This window comes from Antedon mediterranea, chromosome 9 (genome assembly GCF_964355755.1).
Source record: "Antedon mediterranea chromosome 9, ecAntMedi1.1, whole genome shotgun sequence".
NCBI lineage: Eukaryota > Metazoa > Echinodermata > Crinoidea > Comatulida > Antedonidae > Antedon > Antedon mediterranea.
The window spans coordinates 24725590-24750913 of record NC_092678.1 but is presented as its reverse complement, the minus strand read 5'-3'; the positions used below and the strand labels follow the sequence as shown (position 1 = coordinate 24750913).

The window sequence follows — 25324 nt, the reverse complement described above, 5'->3', positions numbered from 1 at the left end:
ACGAATGAAAAGTTTAACAATAATATTTATTTATAAATTATAAATAACTGATTTTAAGTTGTTTCTGGTAAGAAAGCATAAATAAGAGTTACATTTCCTACTATGGCTAGGCCTGGGCCTAGAGCATGTTAATATTTACATGTACCAGGCTGGCCCTCTCCAACCTAAGTCCTAGTAGGCCCTAGTTAGTAGGCCTATATTTCCTAGCTATAATAGTAGGCCTACCTAGCTAGCCTCAGTCTAGGACGGTTACAACAACAAGTAAAAGGAGGAGTAGCCTGTTGCTGGCCTCTCTCCCTCCACCAATAGACAGGGGTATAGCCCTCTCTAGCTAGGCCTAGGGCCGGACAGGAAGAACTCTACAGTCTAGGCCTGTAGGTCGGAGTGGTCTTGGCCTACATCATAGATCTTCCTTTTTGGCCCACCAGGGGTTTATAAATCATTATTTTGTTAAAGTTTTCTTGACAATTTTTGAATTACAGAATGACAAAAAAAGAGAAAGAACTGTGTAAAGTGAAAGATTTTTAATGAATGAAAAAGGAAAAATGTACTGAAACATGGATAAGAATGAAAAAGAAAAGGTTGAAGATGACTTGGGCCTAGTTGTTGAGCACGAAAGTGAAAAACCTTGTAGAGGTCTAGATCAAAAAGAAAATGAAGAAGAAGTGCAGATGACCGAAAACATGACAGAGCTTGTAGATGATGGAAGTAAAAATGAAGATAAAACTGTGATGACAAAAGACCCAACAATTCTGACTCATGTCAAAGATTCTGACGTAGAATGTAGCGCAAACAGTACTCCAAAAAATGTTGTAAATGATGTCATTGACAAAGACATTAAAAGTACCAATGATGTAGGAGAACAACATGAGGCTGTAACAGCAGACGAGAAAACAATAGATGACAATGTATCTTCTGGCTTGTGTGAAGCGGGTGGTGCAGAAGTGTATATTCCACTAAAGAGTGCAACACCTATCAGCCCATCAGAATTTAGTGATGAACCCTCACCAGTACCTTCCAATTCACCAGATACACTGAACGCAAACAACAATGCTAAGTTTCGGCAGAACCAGACCACAGTTATAGAACCAGTGAAAACAGTCATAGTTCCTAGGAATTTACCAGTTACTCAACCTGTTAGTGAAATCAAAGCTTCACTCGGTAAAGACACCAAGGGAAAAAGCCCTAAAAGCTATTCAGCTCAAAGATCTGAGAGGCCTGCACGGGGGAGTCGCGGCACTCGTAATGATGACGATAAAGGACGAGCTAAGGAAGATGCCGATAAAGGACGAGCTAAGGAAGATGCCGATAAAGGACGAGCTAAGGAAGATGCCGATAAAGCCGGCTTAGCTAGCAAGCCAGAATATAAGACTAAACATTTTGGAAGAAAGGATAAAAGTCCTTCAAGAGATCTCGCAAAAGATACCGGAAAGAAGACCGAAGTATTCAGTAAAGAAAACAGAAGAAGTGATAACAGAAAACGAGATGTTGCTACGAAAGAGGAGAATGAGAAAAAGAAAAGTGATATTAAACAAACAAAGAAAACATCTAACAAATCAGATACTAAGGTGGTAGGAAGAAAAGAAGGAAACAAGGACAAGAATGAACCAATTGACAAGATTGCCAGCCAAACCAAACCTCCACCAATAGAAGAAATTAAAGTAAGTTGTAGCATCCAATTTTAAATTAATTTCAGTTTGTTGAGTTGGTTTCTTAAATTTCTGATTAGAATTTGAATAAATAAATATAGATAAAATTATGCACAAGTGTATTTGATGTAATTTACAGTCTAATTTGATTATTTTTGTAGGAAAAGGAAGCAGCTGTAGATGCAAAAAAGAAAGAAGAAGAAGATGCCAGAATAAGAGAAGAAGAAGAACAGGTAAGTTCTTAGGAGGGAGAAGCAGTTTATGTTGCATAATATGTGTTTACATTATTAGATGGAAAACTTTATAATTAGGTCTTATACAGTCAACAATATGTTTGGTTTTCTCATGTTAGAAACAAGCTAAAGAAATTGAAACCGAAGTAAAAGAGAGGATTAGAAATAAAATGAAAATGAGAGAAGAAAACTTAAAGGCAGCAGGTAGGTGTCAACTGATTACTGCAGTAAGCTTTGATTGTTGGTACATTTACTACTCTGTTAGCTGGCAGTGATCAATCCTGACAAAATACATACTGTATCATGTTTTCATTGAAGCTAAAAATTATTATCATTATCTATGTATACTATATTTAACTCTTACTGAATTCTTGAAATACTGATTTATTTTCCAGGTGGTCGACCGGATGAAGATGTGTTCCATAAATTGGACTCAAGTCTCAAGAAGAACACTGCTTTTATTAAAAAGCTTGTAAGATCTATTTTTTTACAATCGTCCATGGCAGTATATAATAAGAATACATTCTCATTGTGTACCCTTACATCTGTATTAAATGCTTAGTTCCTGTCATTGGGATCTTAGTTCTTACTTCATATTGGTTTAGTTTAGTACAACTTCAGATATAAAGATAGGAAAAGAAGAAGAACTAAAGCAAAATTCTTAAGTACGTTCCACTTCACTTTAAAATATTAAACAATTATATTTGATAGAAAATGATGGGAGATCAGAATCGTGATTCTTTAGTGAATGAACTGAAAGGATTAAATTTGACCAAGTACATTGGCGAGGTCGCAAGCGCCATCTATGAAGCTAAACTTAAGATGTCCGACGTTCCGTTAGCAATTAGCATCTCGTCAACGCTTCATCAACGCTTTGCAGATTTCGCACCGCAGCTTCTTCAAAACTTCCAGAAGAATTTGCCGCAGACACCAAAGAAAGAGGAAAAAGATTCCCAGCCGGTACGTATCATTAAACAATCTTTAACATGTGTATTGTTATTTAATTTCCAAGTTAAAAAATTCTACTCTAATTATAACTGTTACGCTTTCTAAAAGTAAAACATGTTGTAATATATTTGTTGGAGAATCAAACCTAATGTCACTGCTGGCTGGGATGTCCCATCAAAAGTGGTTAAGTTCACTGTTGGAGTCCCCTGAGTCTAGCATATGTGTTGTTTTGTTTGTATTGTAAAATCCGGAATAAATTAAATTTAACTGAATGTGTCTCGAACAATGAAAAATGCCTTGCTTACTACAATAATCTTTTTTGGTAAATAAACATATTCTTATATTTTTTAGGTTATTTTTGACAGCAAAGTACGAGTTGAGATTCGTCTACTGTCTGAGGTAATAACAATTAAGTCTTTTTAATTCTCTCCAAAATTGTTAATGTCTTAAATCCACTATATTACAACTTGAAACCTCCCTACCGCTTTTTGTGCAACATTGCGTGTGTACTCTGTATATGAATTTTTGTTTTATATTATATACTTATATGTTTTTATCGTAATAATATTTTCCAATCTTTAAGATGAATTTCTATTGTTAATTTATTATGATAGTGAAGAAATAAAGCATTTCAGTTCAGTACACTACATTATTAAACCATAATCATCCCAAATAAGGTAAATTGCACATTTCTTAACTTTGTCTTCTTTATTTTAGTTAATTGTGCATGGAATATTCACAGACAAGGAAGGCTTACCGGTCCTAAACATTTTACTTTCATCAATCTTGAAATCAGATCGTGAAAATCATGCGCATATCTCAATCATCATCAGCTTTGTAAAACACTGTGGTGAGGACTATGCTGGATTAGTACCAAGGAAAAACAGGTTTGACACAACTCTATAGAGTAATATTATCATGTTTATTAAGCTTTATTTAAATAACACTGTAATTCCACAGTCTAAATCTATGTCAACTTATATGTGTAAACATTTACAACATATACTCAAATCTAGTATAGGTAATATTATAAGCTAAAGCTCTGTCTATAGTTGCAAATTTATGTGATAAAAAAATGGGATGTGCCAAATATAGTAGTAGTATGACATCATCATGTCCATGAAAATGTGTTTGAATATATGAGATATGTATTACTGTACTTTGATTCTCATGTACATTTTGCATGCATAATTTCAGCCAATCAACTACAGTCACTTCTCAGTTTTGTAACAAATAAGTTAGTATAATTTTGTATTCTTTTCCAATTGCAGAATGTTAGTGGAGAAGTTTGGTTTAAAATTACCAACGAGTGAAGTGTTTTCAAGTCAGGTGCAATCTTTATATCGTAATTTGTTAAAAGACCACTATACTATACTAGCTAAGCACCTAGTTAGACAACATAAGGATTTACAGAATAGGGAAAAGCAGAATAGAAAAATATTACAGGTAAGAAGTCATCACAAACTGCACTAAGAGGGAGCTTTGAATATACAACGATCTTTGACCTATGCATAGTTCACCTACCTACACCTATACTTGATTTCAGACTAAGGGTGAGCTTAGTGAGGAAAGAAGGAAAAACTTAGAAGAGGCTCAAGTGATTTATCAGAAACTGTTGGTTAATACAACTAATCTCTCGGTATGTATTCAACATTAACATCGCATAGAGTCCTGTAATAATTTATATTTATTCAAGGGTTGTTTGTATTAGGACACTTTACTGTATGGTAAATACAGTTGACTCGCCCAACTCAAAACCAGACTTTTCTTGAGGTCCAAAGTTCCCAAATACGTTTTACCATTAGAAACACACATTCAGAATACCAGAATTTCTGGAAAACTAGACGTATTAGGCCAGCTCATGGATGTCCAGTGTTAAGAGAGTTCTAGTGTAACAGTTATATTATGCCAGCTCATGGATGTCCAGTGTTAAGAGAGTTCTAGTGTATCAGTTATATTATGCCAGCTCATGGATGTCCAGTGTTAAGAGAGTTCTAGTGTATCAGTTATATTATGCCAGCTCATGGATGTCCAGTGTTAAGAGAGTTCTAGTGTATCAGTTATATTAGGCCAGCCCATGGATGTCCAGTGGAGAGTTCTAGTGTATCAGTTATATTATGCCAGCTCATGGATGTCCAGTGGAGAGTTCTAGTGTATCAGTTATATTATGCCAGCTCATGGATGTCCAGTGTTAGGAGAGTTCTAGTGTAACAGTTATATTATGCCAGCTCATGGATGTCCAGTGGAGAGTTCTAGTGTATCAGTTATATTATGCCAGCTCATGGATGTCCAGTGGAGAGTTCTAGTGTATCAGTTATATTATGCCAGCCCATGGATGTCCAGTGGAGAGTTCTAGTGTATCAGTTATATTATGCCAGCCCATGGATGTCCAGTGGAGAGTTCTAGTGTATCAGTTATATTATGCCAGCTCATGGATGTCCAGTGGAGAGTTCTAGTGTATCAGTTATATTATGCCAGCCCATGGATGTCCAGTGTTAAGAGAGTTCTAGTGTATCAGTTATATTAGGCCAGCCCATGGATGTCCAGTGGAGAGTTCTAGTGTATCAGTTATATTATGCCAGCCCATGGATGTCCAGTGGAGAGTTCTAGTGTATCAGTTATATTATGCCAGCTCATGGATGTCCAGTGGAGAGTTCTAGTGTATCAGTTATATTATGCCAGCCCATGGATGTCCAGTGGAGAGTTCTAGTGTATCAGTTATATTATGCCAGCCCATGGATGTCCAGTGGAGAGTTCTAGTGTATCAGTTATATTATTATGCCAGCTCATGGATGTCCAGTGGAGAGTTCTAGTGTATCAGTTATTTTATGCCAGCTCATGGATGTCCAGTGGAGAGTTCTAGTGTATCAGTTATATTATGCCAGCCCATGGATGTCCAGTGGAGAGTTCTAGTGTATCAGTTATGTTATGCCAGCCCATGGATGTCCAGTGGAGAGTTCTAGTGTATCAGTTATATTATGCCAGCTCATGGATGTCCAGTGGAGAGTTCTAGTGTATCAGTTATATTATGCCAGCTCATGGATGTCCAGTGGAGAGTTCTAGTGTATCAGTTATATTATGCCAGCCCATGGATGTCCAGTGGAGAGTTCTAGTGTATCAGTTATATTATGCCAGCCCATGGATGTCCAGTGGAGAGTTCTAGTGTATCAGTTATATTATGCCAGCTCATGGATGTCCAGTGGAGAGTTCTAGTGTATCAGTTATATTATGCCAGCTCATGGATGTCCAGTGGAGAGTTCTAGTGTATCAGTTATATTATGCCAGCCCATGGATGTCCAGTGGAGAGTTCTAGTGTATCAGTTATATTATGCCAGCCCATGGATGTCCAGTGGAGAGTTCTAGTGTATCAGTTATATTATGCCAGCTCATGGATGTCCAGTGGAGAGTTCTAGTGTATCGGTTATATTATGCCAGCTCATGGATGTCCAGTGGAGAGTTCTAGTGTATCAGTTATATTATGCCAGCCCATGGATGTCCAGTGGAGAGTTCTAGTGTATCAGTTATATTATGCCAGCTCATGGATGTCCAGTGGAGAGTTCTAGTGTATCAGTTATATTATGCCAGCCCATGGATGTCCAGTGTTAAGAGAGTTCTAGTGTATCAGTTATATTATGCCAGCCCATGGATGTCCAGTGGAGAGTTCTAGTGTATCAGTTATATTATGCCAGCCCATGGATGTCCAGTGGAGAGTTCTAGTGTATCAGTTATATTATGCCAGCTCATGGATGTCCAGTGTTAAGACAGTTCTACAGTATTACAGTTATATTTGTTTTTATATTTTAGGATCTGCTTGACCTGGAGATGCCTGACCTTCCAGAAGATGGTAATTAATTTTTATTTTAGTTTGAATATGATAAATGGTTGTTTAAGCCTAAATGTAGCTTAAGTTACAGTACCATCCAGAAAACATGCACCATACCCACGCAGGGAAATTTAAGTTACATTATGTTTTAAATGTTTTTATTTCAGAAAAATTGAGAGAAGAACGAGAAAATGATTTAATTGGTATGCTTGGTGGAATGAGATCCAACGGAGAATTTGATTTTGAGACATCGTTGTGGGAAGATGAGGAGACGAGAACATTCCATGAAAACTTGACTGACCTTCGAACTATCGTTCCTGCAGTAAGTACACTCGTAGAGACGCAAAAATAACATTTACCATTGTAACCATACATGCTCTATTTCAAAGGCATTACTAAAACGAGACATTTCTCTTTTTTTTCCAGATACTTTTTAAGGACAATTCGAAACAGGTTGCCCCAGGAGATCAGAACGAAGAAGAAATTGATAAGGTTGAATCAGGTAAAATAGATTTAAATCTTAACCATCATAAAGCGCTGTCTACACTATCAAACTTTATGTGACAACAAAATGATGTCATATCACTATCATATTTGGGCATATCACTACCATAGTTGGGCATATCACTACCATAGTTGGGCATATCACTACCATAGTTGGGCATATCACTACCATAGTTGGGCATATCACTACCATAGTTGGGCATATCACTACCATAGTTGGGCATATCATTACCATATTTGGGCACATCACACTTTTTTTGTCAAACTAGTTTGATAGTGTAGACAGCTTAATAGTTTATCTATTAGTATAGGCATTCTTCTATTCATCTCATTCCCAATGTCTTTTAGTTGAATTGCCAGAAGAAGAATTAGTGAATGAAGGGAAGGATGAAACAATAGAAGAGACCAATGAATTAGTGGACAATCTTGAGGTTGAAGTTGAAGGTAAATCCCCCTGTTTACACTTTTCCTGACAATTGGGAAAGAATAATTGAAGTAAATTTATAATGTACTAGAATTTGATTGTAATTGGTTTAATTGGAACACTTTGCTGTAAATTTTAGAACCTGTTGAGCCTGAAGAAGAAGAAGTGACAACGATAAATGTTAACATGAAGATGCAATTGGACAGCTTCTTACAAAGACTGCACACGTGTGTCAACAGGGAATTCATTGACTCTGTACGTTTAACTTTTGAACCTTTTTATCTGGGCACATCACACCTTTTTTGTTAAACTAGTTTGATAGTGTAGACAGAGCTTAAGACCAAAGATTGCAGTTAACTGATCTGCATATCGCAGAGACCTGGTTAGACACAGTAAATTGGTGTCCACTACTGCAATTATATTTTTCAATATCTTTATTTACATTTAGGCGGCTGTAGAATTTGTGATGACTTATAACACAAAATCAAACAGAAAGAAATTAGTGAAGACCTTATTCAGTGTTCCTAGAACAAGGTAAAGAATGCCAAAATATATTCGTCTTTTTTCAAATAATATCTGTCTTGACCTTGGTGTGACATCGATTGTAGAAATTTCATAATTCCTAATATATGCTTTTGTTACAGGCTTGATCTGTTGTCGTTTTATTCCCGGTTAGTTGCCACTCTCTTTCCCTGTATGCCGGATGTTGCAACTGACTTAGTTGACAGACTTAAAGGAGACTTTAAGTACCATGTAAATATTACTTTTTTTTCCTTAACCAAACAACATTAATTAACATTTTCTGAATCATCGTTGAAGTTTGATCAAATAATGTTCATGATTGAAAATATTGATAAAGAAATTGACCATGGAATCGTCTTGAGACATGACTATATTTTGACTTTAGGTTCTTTGTAGAATAGAGTTATAAAATTGTTTAGTGTTCAATTACTCTTTTTAGTTAACATTATTTATTACTTTAAAATACCAGAGAGTAAATTTCAGTTTTTCATTTTAACAGGTTAAAAAGAAAGATCAGATTAACATTGAATCCAAGATTAAAACTGTTCGTTTCTTAGGTAAGTACAATACTTTTAAGAACATATAGATAATGTTTTGTTTAGATTTATTGATTGGTTTAATGTGACCTGCACCAGCATATTTATTCTAAAATGTCTTGTTTTTGTTAATTAGGTGAATTGACCAAGTTTAAGATGTGCCCAAAGGCAGATACCCTACAGTGTCTTAAGGTAACTGAAGCGTGTTCCAATTTTTTCAGATTTTACAATTGAAAATCATTAAAACAAAAACTCTTTAATAAAACAATTCTTTTCATACAGATATTACTGTCAGATTTTCGGCATCATAATATTGACATGACCTGTGCCTTGCTGGAAGTTTGTGGTCGTTTTCTGTATCGCTCAGCCGACTCTTATGTTCGTACTAATGCATTGCTGGTAAGTAATATTCTAAACACATTCTAGTCCATTTTTAAGTTGTTTTTTCATCATTGGTTGAATTTCCATCCATCTATTCCAAATTTTTATATTTAATACTATTTTTTGGTAGGAGCAAATGATGCGGAAGAAGACGCGACTACACTTGAGTGATCGGTATTCAACTATGGTTGAAAATGCTTTCTTCTTTTGTAACCCTCCAGACACACAGAAGGTAGATATTATGCAATTTTCATTTCAAAAATACTAAAATTCTTGAATGAAATTTTATAGAAAACATTCCCACAACCAGACCTTAACATTCTAGACATTTCATTGTGCTTTTAGTCATAAACTATTTTCTTTCTAATTCTTGCTCAAATCCTCCGATGTTATATGCAAAATTAATAATAAAGTATTTTGTTTTTTATTTTGCAGGCTGAAATAAAAATCCGTCCTCCGATGCATCAGTATATCAGAAAGTTGTTGTTTAAAGATCTAACTAAATTAACGGTTGAGAAGACTTTGAGACAAATTCGCAAGTTACCATGGTCTGATCCAGAGGTAATAAACATTTACGTACACAGGAGGGTCAATTGAATCTGTGATGTTAACATTTGCATATACAGGAGGGAGTTTTAAACTAAACATGTTCCTTTGTAAACCAATGTACAGACTTAAAAATTCAAGTTTTTTTCTCACTAGATTAATGATATACTATTTACTTTTTTAGATCCATGCATACACTACCAAGTGTCTAGCATTGGTTTGGAATGTTAAGTACAGCAATATCCATTGCTTAGCTAACTTAGTTGCTGGTCTTGTTGCATACCATGATGATGCTGGTATAATGGTAGTTGATAATGTTATGGAAGATATCCGACTCGGAATGGAGGTAATTATATTTTGATTTTAGTAAATGCTTTAACCCATCGATTGTTAATTATCATAAAGATTTAAATCAAGTTGTCTCACAATTAAAAAAAAAACATCTCAAAACAACCAATTAACCAGTTACTGTATTATAATTGTATTGATAAGAACTATCACAGCAATTTAATAGGAATTGTCTGTAAATTAGGTTGTGCTTGTTTCACTAAACCATAATGTTTTAGGTTCAAATCCCTTTCTAATCCCAATTTTTTAAAATGTTCTATGTATTTTGATTTAGATCAACCTTGCTGAGTTCAACCAACGACGTGTAAGTATGCTGAAATACCTTGGTGAATTGTACAACTACAGAATGGTGGAGTCAGCTGTCATCTTCAAGACTCTCTACACACTTATTAAGTTTGGAATATCTCTTGATGGTTGGTATTAACATTTTTATTCAGCCACACTACTTACCCCACTTATTCTGGGCACTGTGGCATAACAGTAGTTTACTTCTGAACAGGCTCCCAGTATAAAAAATGTTTTTAAAAAAAAGTCACATATTAAAATTAAAGTAGTTACTGACTAAGGACCGATTTGAACCCAGAATCAGATACTTAGCCACAGTGCCAATAGTCTCTATTTTATTTTATTTATTACAAATTACAGCCAGATAATTCACCCACACCTTATAACCCACATTGCTATTAAAGTATTTACTATCAAATTACAGCCAGATAATTCACCCACACCTTATAACCCACATTGCTATTAAAGTATTTACTGACAAATTACCAATTTAAACCAAAAGCCACAGTGCCAATAATTTACTTATTCATTTATTTTTTTATAGGAACTCCAACACCATTCGACCCGCCAGAGCATTTGTTTCGTATCCGGCTTGTATGCACACTACTGGACACTTGTGGTCAGTTCTTTGACCGTGGTAGCACCAAAAAGAAGCTAGACTGCTTTCTTGTCTATTTTCAGGTAAAACTAATTACAGAAACTTTTACAATTTTATTTACTAAAAATCAGACAAAATGGATTTTTAATGTTATTAAGTGAAGTATTTGTGTCTGTAACATGTTAAACCATGAAATTTGCCAGAGAGAAATTTAAAAAGAATTATCCAATAATATTGATATTATCAATAGACAGAAACTGTCCTATTAGGCCGCAATTTTTTTTCAGCTCGAAGAAACATACATGAATAACAAACTACTGCTTTTATTTATTCAGCAATATATTTTGTATAAGAAGAGTCTTGCTATTTGGGATGCTGATACAAGGCCCTTTCCAATGGATGTTGATAATATGTTGTCAGACACCCTAGAAGCACTGAGGCCTAAAATGAAAATGGCTGCCACGTTAGAGGAGGCAAGTGATGAGGTCCTAGCACTACAGAATGAATATGTACAGAAATTGGGTAAGAAAGCTGTGCTTAGGTTTTTAGTCTGAGACTAAGTATCCAAAAACGACGACGTTCAGCGGCTACGTGTCTGAGACTAAGTATCCAAAAACGACGACGTTCAGCGGCTACGTGTCTGAGACTAAGTATCCAAAAACGACGACGTTCAGCGGCTACGTGTCTGAGACTAAGTATCCAAAAACGACGACGTTCAGCGGCTACATTTTATAGTAATCCATGATGATGGAGGTATACAATTATGAAAATAAAAATGTTATATTTCCATGGTTTAAACCTGTAAAATCTTTATTTGATATTTTAATCTTTTTTCAGCACCAGTAAGTACTGTTGCTACTGCTAGTTATCAACCTGGACAAGGCTTGGCACCAATTTTAGAAAGTCGTGAAACTGATCCATCAGGTAAGTTTTTATATCTATTATGATAAAATTTTATTTGATTACTTCATACATATTCTTACCAAAATATATTTCCCGTTTCTTTTCACTCACAGGATCCAACACACTTGTTGAAGATGATGATGACGATTCTGACATTGACTTCTCAGACCGCATGGACCGAGCAAGTACAGGCGGAAGTCAAGGTCAAAGTTTATCACAGCATCAGCCTGAAACTGGGGTTAGTATTTTTGTAACCCATTTCGAAGTGTTTTCTTTTTATCATATGTTATTGATTGAATAAAGGTTCTTAAATTTTCCAATTTTGTTTGTTTTTAGGTTGATTATGATGACACTGATATTACGCTGGACTCAGCCGGTGAAGATGAAGATGATGATAGTGTAAGTAATTGAGAATAATATATACAATATGAACTTTTCAAGTTCAAGTTTATTGTTTCACACAATACAATATACAGAACATAAATTAATAAATATAATTGTGTGAGGAGCATGCATTAAGCCAAGGCTTTAAGTTTGATCAAAGATCAGAACAATATTGTACTTACAGAGCTATTCAAATAATTACAATAATATATAATACCAAAAAGCAATAAATCCTTTAAAATGTTACTCTCTATCTTGCTCCTTTAACTAGTTTCATCCCTACATTACAATGACTAGATTATAAACATTATAAACATTATTTGTAGGTCACATTATTAAACAAGAGGTCAAGGGTTATCAACTGTCAGGAGGATGAAGATTTCACATCAGCATTTGATAAAATGATGGCAGAAACAAACCAGGTATGAAGATCTTTCCTTCTTAAGCTCTGTCTACACTATCAAACTAGTTTGACAAAAGAAGTATGATTTGCCCAAACATGATAGTGATATGCCCAAATATGGTTGTGATATGACTTCATCGTGTCCATGGGCACATCACATTTTTTGTCGCATAAAGTTTGATAGTGTTGACAGCAGTATCCTTATTTATCCTAATGTTTTATTAAACACAGAACATTATTTCCAAACAGCCTAGCAATATACAGAAATTTAATTAGTTAGTTTGAAACGATAAAGGCTATAAAATATTATTTTATTGATAAAGTTGATTATAACACGCTATGTCTTAATTTGTTTGTAATCTGTTTGACAGCACCGCAATAACGAAGTAATTAAAGTACCCCAGTTTGACGTAAGCGTACCTATGCACATGAAACGCAACCCAAAGAGTTTCACGTTTCTCCAGGAAGACCAGTTGGAAGACGAAGAACCAGACAAGACCGATATGATCAACTTTACACTTGTGGTTCGTAAAGGAAATAAACAACAGTTCAAAGGCTTTGAGGTTCCTCTTACATCACACCTTGTGGCTAATTTAAAGAATAGAGAACAGGTTGGTGGAACACTTTCATTCATTCAATCACTAGTAGTAAGGTTTTGTTTAGGATGGTAGTTGACTGTGTATGCACACCGTTCCATTCAATATCAGAAATGGATTTAACTTTCTATAATTATAGAATTCTTTAAAATAACTCGCAACTCTTTCTAATCCACTTTCTAAGCGTCAAATAATACTTATATTTATAATCACGATAAATTATAGTAACTGTAATTGGCGAGTTTCTTGCTGTTGGATGCATATGACATTTTTTTTAAACAAAGAATGAAATCGATGTTTAAGTTTGATTTACCAGGAGTCGTTTATTTCTTATCATTATTATTTTAGGCTGAACTTGCAGAAAAACAGCGAGTAAAACAAATAACACTTGATATAACTGAACGACAAGAAGAGGAGGAATACCAAGGTAATGTACAACCTCATATTACATTTCTAAACAAGAAATATTTCTTACAAAAACGCCGCTCATCTGACGATAACTACCGTCTACATGTATCTCTACATGCATCTCAATATTTATCAGCAAATGTTTTCACTAGACTCTTTTCCCAGACATGCTTTGAGGTGTGTGCCCAGTCCGAGTTTCGAAATACCCATTTTTCCAGCTGTAGTAAATTATAAGCTACTGTATGTTAACTGTGTCTCCTAATGCTTCCGTCCTCTTCAATATAACTGCCTAAAGGAGCGGCGCACAAAAATTATGCTGGAAAATAAACTCATTGAAGATTGTACTGTTACGAAAATATATTTTAAAATTATTGCTACAGTCCCAGTGTATGAAAAATGTTTTCAGAAAAGTAGGGCATTAAATCTTTTGGTGATTGGAAAGACTAGAATCTCCAGCGTGTTCTTTTGTTCCAGCAATACTATAAACCCAAGGGCATATGAGTTCATTCAAGCATGACCAACTACTGCACTGCAGATGCTGAAGTTGTCATAACATGTCAATCTCAATTATGCTATAAAGGGCATATCTACTGTTGCTATTTTTATCTCTGTGGAAAACTTAGATTGGCAGTAAACATGCTTGTCTTTTATTTAAGTTCCTGGTTCAAATCCAATTTCGGTCCTTCGATAATATATTAGCAGACAGTTAAAATGCTGTCCACAGTTAAAATTCACTTCCAAAGTCCTTGGGTGAAATGGAAGTGAACTATTAGTAGTTAACATTCTGGTCTTTTATTGAAGTTCCTAGTTCAAATCCAATTCTGGTCCTTGGATGGAATGGATGTGAACTAGTATCAGCTAACATGCTGGCCTAGTTTAAATCCAATTCAAGTTCATGGATGATATATTAGTAGTTAACATAATGGCCTTTTATTGCACAGTTCAAATCCACTTCCACAGTCCTTGGGTGAAATGGTAGTAAACTATTAGCAGTTAACGTGCTGGCCTTTTATTGAAGTTCCTGGTTCAAATCAAATTCCAGTCCTTGGATGATATATTAGCAGTCAACATGCTAGCCCTTTTTTGCACAGTTCTCAGTTCAATTGTACAGTACTGTACTAGCATAGCAATCATTGTACAGTACTGTACTAGCATAGCAATCATTGTACAGTACTGTACTAGCATAGCAATCATTGTACAGTACTGTACTAGCATAGCAATCATTGTACAGTACTGTACTAGCATAGCAATCATTGTACAGTACTGTACTAGCATAGCAATCATTGTACAGTACTGTACCAGCATAGCAATCATTGTACAGTACTGTACTAGCATAGCAATCATTGTACAGTACTGTACTAGCATAGCAATCATTGTACAGTACTGTACCAGCATAGCAATCATTGTACAGTACTGTACCAGCATAGCAATCATTGTACAGTACTGTACTAGCATAGCAATCATTGTACAGTACTGTACCAGCATAGCAATCATTGTACAGTACTGTACCAGCATAGCAATCATTGTACAGTACTGTACCAGCATAGCAATCATTGTACAGTACTGTACCAGCATAGCAATCATTGTACAGTACTGTACCAGCATAGCAATCATTGTACAGTACTGTACCAGCATAGCAATCATTGTACAGTACTGTACCAGCATAGCAATCATTGTACAGTACTGTACTAGCATAGCAATCATTGTACAGTACTGTACCAGCATAGCAATCATTGTACAGTACTGTACCAGCATAGCAATCATTGTACAGTACTGTACCAGCATAGCAATCATTGTACAGTACTGTACCAGCATAGCAATCATTGTACAGTACTGTACTAGCATAGCAATCATTGTACAGTACTGTACCAGCATAGCAATCATTGTACAGTACTGTACCAGCATAGCAATCATTGTACAGTACTGTACCAGCATAGCAATCATTGTACAGTACTGTACTAGCATAGCAATCATTGTACAGTACTGTACCAGCATAGCAATCATTGTACAGTACTGTACCAGCATAGCAATCATTGTACAGTACTGTACCAGCATAGCAATCATTGTACAGTACTGTACCGCATAGCAATCATTGTACAGTACTGTACTAGCATAGCAATCATTGTACAGTACTGTACCAGCATAGCAATCATTGTACAGTACTGTACCAGCATAGCAATCATTGTACAGTACTGTACCAGCATAGCAATCATTGTACAGTACTGTACCAGCATAGCAATCATTGTACAGTACTGTACCAGCATAGCAATCATTGTACAGTACTGTACCAGCATAGCAATCATTGTACAGTACTGTACCAGCATAGCAATCATTGTACAGTACTGTACTAGCATAGCAATCATTGTACAGTACTGTACCAGCATAGCAATCATTGTACAGTACTGTACCAGCATAGCAATCATTGTACAGTACTGTACCAGCATAGCAATCATTGTACAGTACTGTACCAGCATAGCAATCATTGTACAGTACTGTACCAGCATAGCAATCATTGTACAGTACTGTACTAGCATAGCAATCATTGTACAGTACTGTACCAGCATAGCAATCATTGTACAGTACTGTACCAGCATAGCAATCATTGTACAGTACTGTACCAGCATAGCAATCATTGTACAGTACTGTACCAGCATAGCAATCATTGTACAGTACTGTACCAGCATAGCAATCATTGTACAGTACTGTACCAGCATAGCAATCATTGTACAGTACTGTACTAGCATAGCAATCATTGTACAGTACTGTACTAGCATAGCAATCATTGTACAGTACTGTACTAGCATAGCAATCATTGTACAGTACTGTACTAGCATAGCAATCATTGTACAGTACTGTACCAGCATAGCAATCATTGTACAGTACTGTACCAGCATAGCAATCATTGTACAGTACTGTACCAGCATAGCAATCATTGTACAGTACTGTACTAGCATAGCAATCATTGTACAGTACTGTACTAGCATAGCAATCATTGTACAGTACTGTACTAGCATAGCAATCATTGTACAGTACTGTACTAGCATAGCAATCATTGTACAGTACTGTACCAGCATAGCAATCATTGTACAGTACTGTACCAGCATAGCAATCATTGTACAGTACTGTACTAGCATAGCAATCATTGTACAGTACTGTACTAGCATAGCAATCATTGTACAGTACTGTACCAGCATAGCAATCATTGTACAGTACTGTACCAGCATAGCAATCATTGTACAGTACTGTACTAGCATAGCAATCATTGTACAGTACTGTACTAGCATAGCAATCATTGTACAGTACTGTACTAGCATAGCAATCATTGTACAGTACTGTACCAGCATAGCAATCATTGTACAGTACTGTACCAGCATAGCAATCATTGTACAGTACTGTACCAGCATAGCAATCATTGTACAGTACTGTACCAGCATAGCAATCATTGTACAGTACTGTACCAGCATAGCAATCATTGTACAGTACTGTACCAGCATAGCAATCATTGTTGTTCAATTGTACAGTACTGTACTAGCATAGCAATCATTGTACAGTACTGTACTAGCATAGCAATCATTGTACATACTGTACTAGCATAGCAATCATTGTTGTTCAATTGTACAGTACTGTACTAGCATAGCAATCATTGTTGTTCAATTGTACAGTACTGTACTAGCATAGCAATCATTGTTGTTCAATTGTACAGTACTGTACTAGCATAGCAATCATTGTTGTTCAATTGTACAGTACTGTACTAGCATAGCAATCATTGTTGTTCAATTGTACAGTACTGTACTAGCATAGCAATCATTGTTGTTCAATTGTACAGTACTGTACTAGCATAGCAATTATTGTTGTTCAATTGTACATACTGTACCAGCATAGCAATCATTGTTGTGGTTAACATGGTGTCGGATGTCTTAGTTCAAATCTTACCACTGAACTTAACTTTTTTTTTCTGGTGACTAACAGACATTTATAGTAGCTTCCTTTAAGGTGCCTGACTTTCTTGATGTGTGCTTTAAAGTTTTAATCACACGAGAGCAACAACGATGTAAAATCTAAAACGGCAAAACCTTGAACTTGCTAGTTACCACTTTTTACAAAATGACTAATAATAAGTAACTGTCTTACTTAAAGGAAGTGGACCCTTGATGGTACTTAGAGATTCTCCAGAAAAATAAATTTGATATCACTTTTACCAAGAGATAAATTTCCCCCTGAAAAAATAATGTTTTGTTATTGAATATGCCATTTTAATGTCATTTTAATCTTTATTCACTTGATCAAAAATTGGAAAGATAAATGTTAGGCCCTGTCTACACTATCAAAATCTATGTGATGTACCCATATGGACAAGACGATGTCATATCACTACCATATTTGGGTATATCACTACCAATACCATATTTAGGCACATCACACTTTTTTTGTCAAAAACTAGTTTGATAGAGTAGACAGATCTTTACCTCAAAATAACTGTAATTTAAGATCTTTAAATTTAGGGCTCCTTTTTAGGAGGAATGCCTCTAATAACTTATGTTATGTCCTATTCAATGATTTTAGTTTACTGTGGTCAGAAAGCTGTTAAAATTTATACACCATATTACCAATACCTGGCCTTTGTACACTCTGACCCTAATAAAGCTAACTATTGGTGATAGATAGGTCTTTGGTGACTGCTGTGTGATTGGTGACTTTTATTAGCTGTCCAGGAGAACAGATATTTCAAACACTGTCATGTAGAATATATATTTAATAATTGGAGAAGACGTGTCTACCAGATCAACTACAAATTTATGACATATAGAAATGTAGCTTTAATACCACAGAGCTCACCTCAACCTGCCAATGTTGTTTCAATCTATTGCTAATGAAATGATCTTTCTGATGTTAATGGTGGTCCCTGGTCAGTGAAATCATAATACCAAGGCAAAGTACAGATTTGATTTCCTTCCCAATCAATCAAATACTCATTTCATAGAGTTGTATACAGGTCATAGATGAATTCAGACAGAGGGGGAACACCTTACCTCATTTAAGCACTTCATTTTACTCTATAGCCATTTTTATTTACTGTAGTTTAATTTATTTGTTTTTGGTTTTTTTTGTGTGTGTTTGACCATACCACAGTTGTGTCACCATTCCAAGGGTAAAGTGTTTACATGAATATAAAAAACAAAATAAAAAAAACCTGTTAATTGTGCATAGAATTGTACTACTTGTTCTGAAATTCCATGAAAATATGCATGGGTTGCTACTACTAGTTAATGACAAGTTATTCTCTTCAAGAAAGTCGTCACCAGACAGCGCCTCAGGAATGATTTTACTCATCATTCAACATCATAAGGCACAATAATACAAAGTTGAATAACTTAAAGTTTACTGCTGCTTAAATCTTCTCATCTCTTTGATCACTTTTATTATGTTATTTTCACTTTCTCTTTTAATTTTCTTGTTTTGTTATAATTAAGTATTTCCCGTTTCCTCCATTATTTTTACACTTTGTTGCCCCGTGGTGATTTGATTTACCCCCCTGTGTGTTCTCTTGATTTTGATGGACACAACGATTTTAGCAGTTTTACTTCTCTTGAGGTTCAGAATACAGTTAGATTAAATGTGTTTTGAATGTCGGCAGGATCTATGTTGTTAGAACATTAAAACTGAACATAGTATGTTCTTGTACCATCTGGAGTTAATTACTCTATGACCATTTAAGATTTAATTTCTTCTTATTAGCCATTTGACTAAAAAAAAATTATGATTTGCCCAAATAGGGTAGTGATATTCCCTAATATGGTATTGATATTACATCATCATGTCCATTTTTTGACAGAGCTTTTAAGGGTCATAGAAATATACAAACAAAATTAGTTTTCACATTATTTAGCCTTTACTGGTACTTTTTACTTGTCCACCACTCCTTCTATGTGCTGTTCACCTTGTACACTTGATTCACATTATTTAGCCTTTACTGGTACTTTTTACTTGTCCACCACTCCTTCTATGTGCTATACACCTTGTACACTTGATTTACAGGGTGTTGATCTGCAAGTCTGAATGGGTTTGGCTTTTGACACATCACCCTATGCCTGCTATCTCATCAATATTAAATTTGATAAAATATGTTGGCAGGGTCCCCATAAATTAAGGTTCTGCAAAGATATAGGGGCACAAAGAAAAAAATAAATAAAACCCTGGAGTTGAATCCTGCTAAAAGAACCTTTAAAAAAGTACATATGCATCACACTGGCACCCTTGTTTGGGGTAGTAAACTGTTTTATTACTCTCTTGATAGGCGACCTTTTGAAAACCATCCCTGTTTGTTTCTACCTCCTGATCCATGTCATTTCACACCCAGAATCTACCTGAATATTCCCATAGAAGTTTACCGATATTGTCTGTAACCTTCTGCAACCCTTCCTTGTTCTACCGCAACTGTCTGTCAATCTCTTGCAACCCTTTCTTGTTGCCGAAGTTCTGTCATTTCAACAGTTGTTAACTGTATTTAAACTTGCTGCTTAATTTCTTTTTGTGGTTTAACATGGATAGATTCTTTTTTACAAATGTGGTTTTTCACGAACCAGAAAATGATTTTCTTTGTGTTTGCTAACAGAGACTGTGTTCAACATGATTGAATAATAATTGCAGATTGTGAAGCTCAATTTATAATGCCAGGTGCAATTAAAAAGAACATTTGATGAGTGATAGTGTAGTGGTATGTAATGCTTAATGCTTAATATGTAATGCTTAATTTAAGTGCAATACATAAGTACAGTACCTTAAGTACAGTATAACAATGTTGGCAAACAAGTTGAAAACTGCTTTTAGAAAATTTGTAAAAAAAAACGTTATGTACTAATTGAATATATTTTCTAGACTTTTTCTTTCATTTACAACATTAATGTTAAAGTATATCAAATAATGTAGTAACTTGACCACAGTACTGGTCATTCACCTTGTTGCTGCAACTTGAGTACATCAGTAAAGCACCTCATTAAGACCTTTAATTGCTATACCTTAGTGCAGAATGACATGGTTTGTGTGTGTGGATAGCGCTATAATCACCCCTACTGTCTTTTCAATAACCACAATTTGCAACAATGTTTATCTTTCTGATTGGTTGGTTCAGCTTGTCAGATGGAGGTTTGTATGAATTGTATCATATCTTGGTATTACATTAATATATTAGTCATAGGGGCCTACCTATTAGACAATATGAATTAGTCATAGCTGTTAGATAAGCATTTACTATGCATTGTTGTCTGGTGGAGCATAGTAGAGATTTTATACTCTATGGGTGGAGTGATTTATTATGCTGCAATGTTCTTGTTGTTCAATGAATAGAATACTGTAGGTGTAGTTGGTATTAGTTGAGTTTTCCATTTCTTCCTACCAAATGCCGTAAATAACATTATGAATTCATTTCTAAATTCTTTGGACACACTTTAAAAGGACATTTTCCGAGTGGAGCTAAGGAGTGGGGATATAATGTTTTAACACACTGCCAACAACTTTCAAAGGGACACTTTTTCATGAAACAAACAAGGCCAACCACTAGTCAGTGGACACGCCTAACAGGGTCATATGCAAATTAGTAATGTTTAAAAAAGAGAAAGAATAATCAATCACATACTTGGATAATTGTATTGACACTAAGCAATCTATTTATAAAAAAAAGTTAACATTTAATTTATAAAAAAAAATGATAAAGTTAAATTTATCAAGGGATTTCAACATCCATGTGTTTTATATCATCAAGAAGAAGCAATATTTCAAGATAGTATAATTAAATAATAATAAATCCAAATATTTGATGTGTATTCTGACAGGTGATTGATTCTATATTGTCTCAATTCAAAATATTGTTTAATTTTATTAAAGAAAGATTTTTTAGTAAATTATATTTTCACACGCTTATCATTTTCAAAATCTTATAATTTAAAAAAATAGAACAGTTGTGTAAATCTTAACTCATAGACTGGTTTTATATGAGCAGTAGTAAATAACCAGCAGGCCTATTAATATCAAATCAATACACTGAATAGGACAATGTAGTGTGGTAACATATACTGTAACCTTTTAAAAAAAAAGATGTCATCGGTTTAAAGGTTACAGTAGTATCTAACAGTCTGTATTTTACTATAATTTTACCTGACAGGTAATAGCCTATTTATTAGTATGTTTTACCCACAATATACCTCTTATAAGGCCATGTGGGGTCTCTATAAAAAGTAGACTAACAGGTAAAATATTGATAGTGTATTCGCCAAACAAACAGGTGTGATAACTTTAATATCAATTTCAATGTCGTAGTCATTTTGTACCTTTCTTGTAGACCTACTTATCAGGTTGGTCGCTGTACCAGTTTTTTTTTTAAGCAAATTGAAAATATCTGAATTTTTCTTCTTGATAAACTTGGAATGGCGCTATATAAATTGAACGATTGATTGATTTCTCCAGCTTGTCTTTTGATCCTATATTTTGCCTATTTTTATTTAGTCTACATTGAAATTTTACTATGAAATAAAAAGTTGTTTTTAAAAAGATTTATATTTTCTGTTATGTTTTGAGTTTATTATATTTGGGCACATCACACTTTTTTTTGTCAAAATAGTTTGATAGTGTAGACAGAGCTTTAGAGAGAAATCAATTGTTAAATTGAAAGTACCCTCATCAATCTGTTCTTATGATTCACAGGGTTGGTTTGTGGCTTTACTAGTCTAAACAAATATACTCAAATTAATTTCCTAGTAACAAAGTATTTTCAGATATTTGTATCTGCATGGTGTTTTAAGAGTAAACCACACTAATTGCCTTACCAAAAAAGTACTTTCTCCATTTTAGTGTTTTGGTTAGTATGGGGCGCCAAAGTACAGTACAAAATACAAATTGACATCAATTACTTTATCTGTATATGGCACCCCGTCTATAAATAAGAATAATTACGTTTAAACAGGTTCTTAATCAACACATAGGTGTAATAGGTTTGGAATTAGACTTTTTTTTTTGTTGGTGTATTTTACAGTGATATGACAAATGCTGGTAGGTGTGATGAGGGTTCCCTGCTGGGCATACATCAATGACTACAGGTGTTACTGTGGTTTATGTTGAATAAATAAACTATTTAGTTTGTAATGAAAGGCTGTATTCAAGCTGGGGTGTGTTAACTGATTTGTATTACAGTAAAAACCTAAATTAACAAGCTTCTATTATGAGATCACTTTCATTACTTTTTCCAGTTTTTCTATTAAATGTTCATCGCTGTATGGACCTATGGCTTCATTAGTTCATAAGCAGAAAATGTTTTGTTGCAATAAAGGTTATTCTGACGTAAAATATTAATTTAACTTTTACAGAGACAATGTCGCAGATAACAAGGCTTTCAACAGTAGCGGTTGCTACGCCAACAAGAGACAGGAAGCCAAGGTTTTATCATCCAAAGGGCGCTCCTGACTCGGACCAAATATTCAACTCAACTGGCAATCGGTAAAGTCACAATTTTGTTTAGAAATATTAGTATTTATTCAAAGGAAAAATAAAAAATACATGTAGATCATCATCATCAGTATTTTTAAAATCCGTCATATTTATCTGACAATAATGACATCATCATTAATTTTATAATCTGTCATAATTATCTGACAATAATTCCTCTTTATTGTATCAAACAATCAATACAAAAGTTAGCCAAGATACAGCCGGAGCTATCATCATCATCATCATCATCATCGTCATCAATGTTATCTTGATCAAAACAATCTCTATTCTCTTCTCTCTCATTAATTTGATCATCTTAAACGTTTCATTTTTATTTCAACATCATTGCATGTGACTCAACAAAATCTCTAATTTAACATTGTTGTCCTAACGTTTAGTATAAGTCTATCTTTCATCCTCCCTTAATTATATTTTAAGATTTAATTTAAAATATGGTCATGTATCCTGATGTTTTCTTGGCAGAGTGTCATGTGGCTTTATTCATCTCAGCTTGATAGCTACATATCACATTCATTTTTTTTAATAGATTTTTTAAAAATAGATTTTTAAGATTATGTTATAGAACGATATTCATCATTGTAGTTCATCTAGCTAATATTTTTAAATATATCCTATGCTTAATGAATGCCATTGCACATTACTGTAAATGAAAACATATATTATGAAGGTTTTAACTCATTTATTTATGGCCAATTTAATTATTAATTTAATTTTAATTAATTTAATTATTCAATTTAATTCATTGTTTTAATTGATTTCTCATTAGATTCTAATTATTTTGTTCATTATTTAATTTTTTACATGTTTATGTCTTGTCATATTTTATGTTTGTGAGGGTTCCTAATGATCAACTTCGGCTGAATGGATCAATCTCTTAAAATATTGTTGAAATAAAAAAAGAAATCAATTTTATTCTTATAGGAAATGGTAGTGTGGAATACTGCACTATGGAGGAATATGATAAAGATACAGTACATGCTAGGAACCATGCATGTTCACTTGATGCAAGTTCTTTGGTTCAAAATGCAGCCATATGAACGTCGTCGTAGTAGCTCCATGTGTCTACAGAGGGCGTTGTTCGGCATGAAACCAGAAGTTTGGTAGATTAGCAGCAACGTGAGAGAAAAGAGTTGAAAATAGTTTAAATGAAGGGATTGAAAAAAAAATGTTAAGAACCAACTTAAGAAATATTTTTATAAGATCCAAAATGACAAAGTATCACACTACAATGTGTGTTGTTTAATGTGACAGTCCGTGTCGTTTTACAATTGAGTTCCAATTTTAACATCGACCAAATAAAAAAAATTTATGTTTGTAATATTTGTCAATAAAGAAATCGGTTTGCATGACTATTGATGGTTAAGTTTACTGCTGTCGTCTGTAGTAAAGGAAGTAACAGTTTTAGCCTTAAGCATGTGTCACTAAGAACCCACTTAATATCTTGGATATGTCATACAAAAGGTGTATTCAATATTTAAAGGCTAGACAATAGCAGATGTGACTTCAACTGGAGGTAGAATTATCTATTTTTTAATACTTCTGACAACCAATCGTAATAAATACACAGAGTCCTGCTGTATGGCGTTGCTGCCAAGTTTATGTACCAGATTACCATCATATTTTTACATTTTATTTATCGATTAAAACATTTTGATTTTGCAGTATGAAAAATAATTCATTCTTTTTGAATAAAAAAAAAGTATATATATATATATATACGTATAAGAAATAAGAAAAAGGGTACAAATGAATGTGAACCTGAACATGCATAATATTATATAGGATCTTTTAATTATTCTTTCTAGTGGGAGTTGTGGAGGATTTAATACTGTCTCGCGCTGTTTCTTATTTTAGTATACTGTTGCCTGTCAATAAATCTGAAAATCTGATAATTTCCAGAAAACATTTGATCGAAGTCATGGTTTATTTGTTGTCCAATTGTCATATTCTATTTGCATATTCTTTGTGCTCAGACATTTGATTTCATTGATTTTTATACCATACAAAGTTAGCAAATACAGATAAAAATAACCATTAATTTTGCAATGTACCAGGAATAGCCCTCTAAGTTCCCAAAATGGGATTTACATCCTGAGGGGTCCCCTAATAGATAAAACTTACCTGCAATAAGATTTTTCCGTTCGTTTTATTAAAAAGATGAACTTACCTTTTGCGTACCCCAGGAGCAAATCTAGGAGCATTCCAATTGAGAACAATAACAATACATAATAGTCTTTCAGAAATAGTTAACAAAAACATATATACTGTATTTACATTTTAAGTTATAATAATTAGATTTTTTTTGTGCATTAGTTAACATTCATTAACTGTGTAT

At 34.3% G+C, this 25324-nt stretch overlaps 1 protein-coding gene across 1 annotated transcript; it reads left to right on the top strand.

Annotated features, from left to right (window-relative positions):
• The first annotated feature begins 27 nt into the window (after positions 1-27).
• LOC140059491 (regulator of nonsense transcripts 2-like) lies at positions 28-25190 on the top strand. Its single transcript, XM_072105418.1, has 34 exons — positions 28-67; positions 483-1661; positions 1811-1882; positions 2002-2086; positions 2278-2354; positions 2594-2842; positions 3182-3229; positions 3548-3717; positions 4102-4276; positions 4377-4469; positions 6635-6674; positions 6821-6975; positions 7080-7155; positions 7506-7601; positions 7721-7836; positions 8030-8115; positions 8226-8334; positions 8603-8660; positions 8776-8831; positions 8922-9038; positions 9151-9252; positions 9456-9581; positions 9751-9912; positions 10189-10327; positions 10744-10880; positions 11133-11319; positions 11635-11721; positions 11814-11938; positions 12037-12099; positions 12411-12506; positions 12859-13098; positions 13432-13510; positions 22848-22977; positions 23911-25190. Exons 2-34 carry the CDS (start codon positions 558-560, stop codon positions 23918-23920), a joined length of 4665 nt encoding a protein of 1554 aa, XP_071961519.1. The 5' UTR covers positions 28-67; positions 483-557; the 3' UTR covers positions 23921-25190.
• The last annotated feature ends 134 nt before the right edge of the window (positions 25191-25324 follow it).

Excerpts from the sequence above, each read along its gene's own strand:
- LOC140059491 (XM_072105418.1), top strand. The coding sequence starts at position 558 with ATGGATAAGAATGAAAAAGAAAAGGTTGAAGATGACTTGGGCCTAGTT. Across the intron at positions 9,582-9,750 it reads TACCATGGTCTGATCCAGAG|ATCCATGCATACACTACCAA; the intron begins GTAATAAACATT and ends TTACTTTTTTAG. Across the intron at positions 11,320-11,634 it reads TGAATATGTACAGAAATTGG|CACCAGTAAGTACTGTTGCT; the intron begins GTAAGAAAGCTG and ends ATCTTTTTTCAG.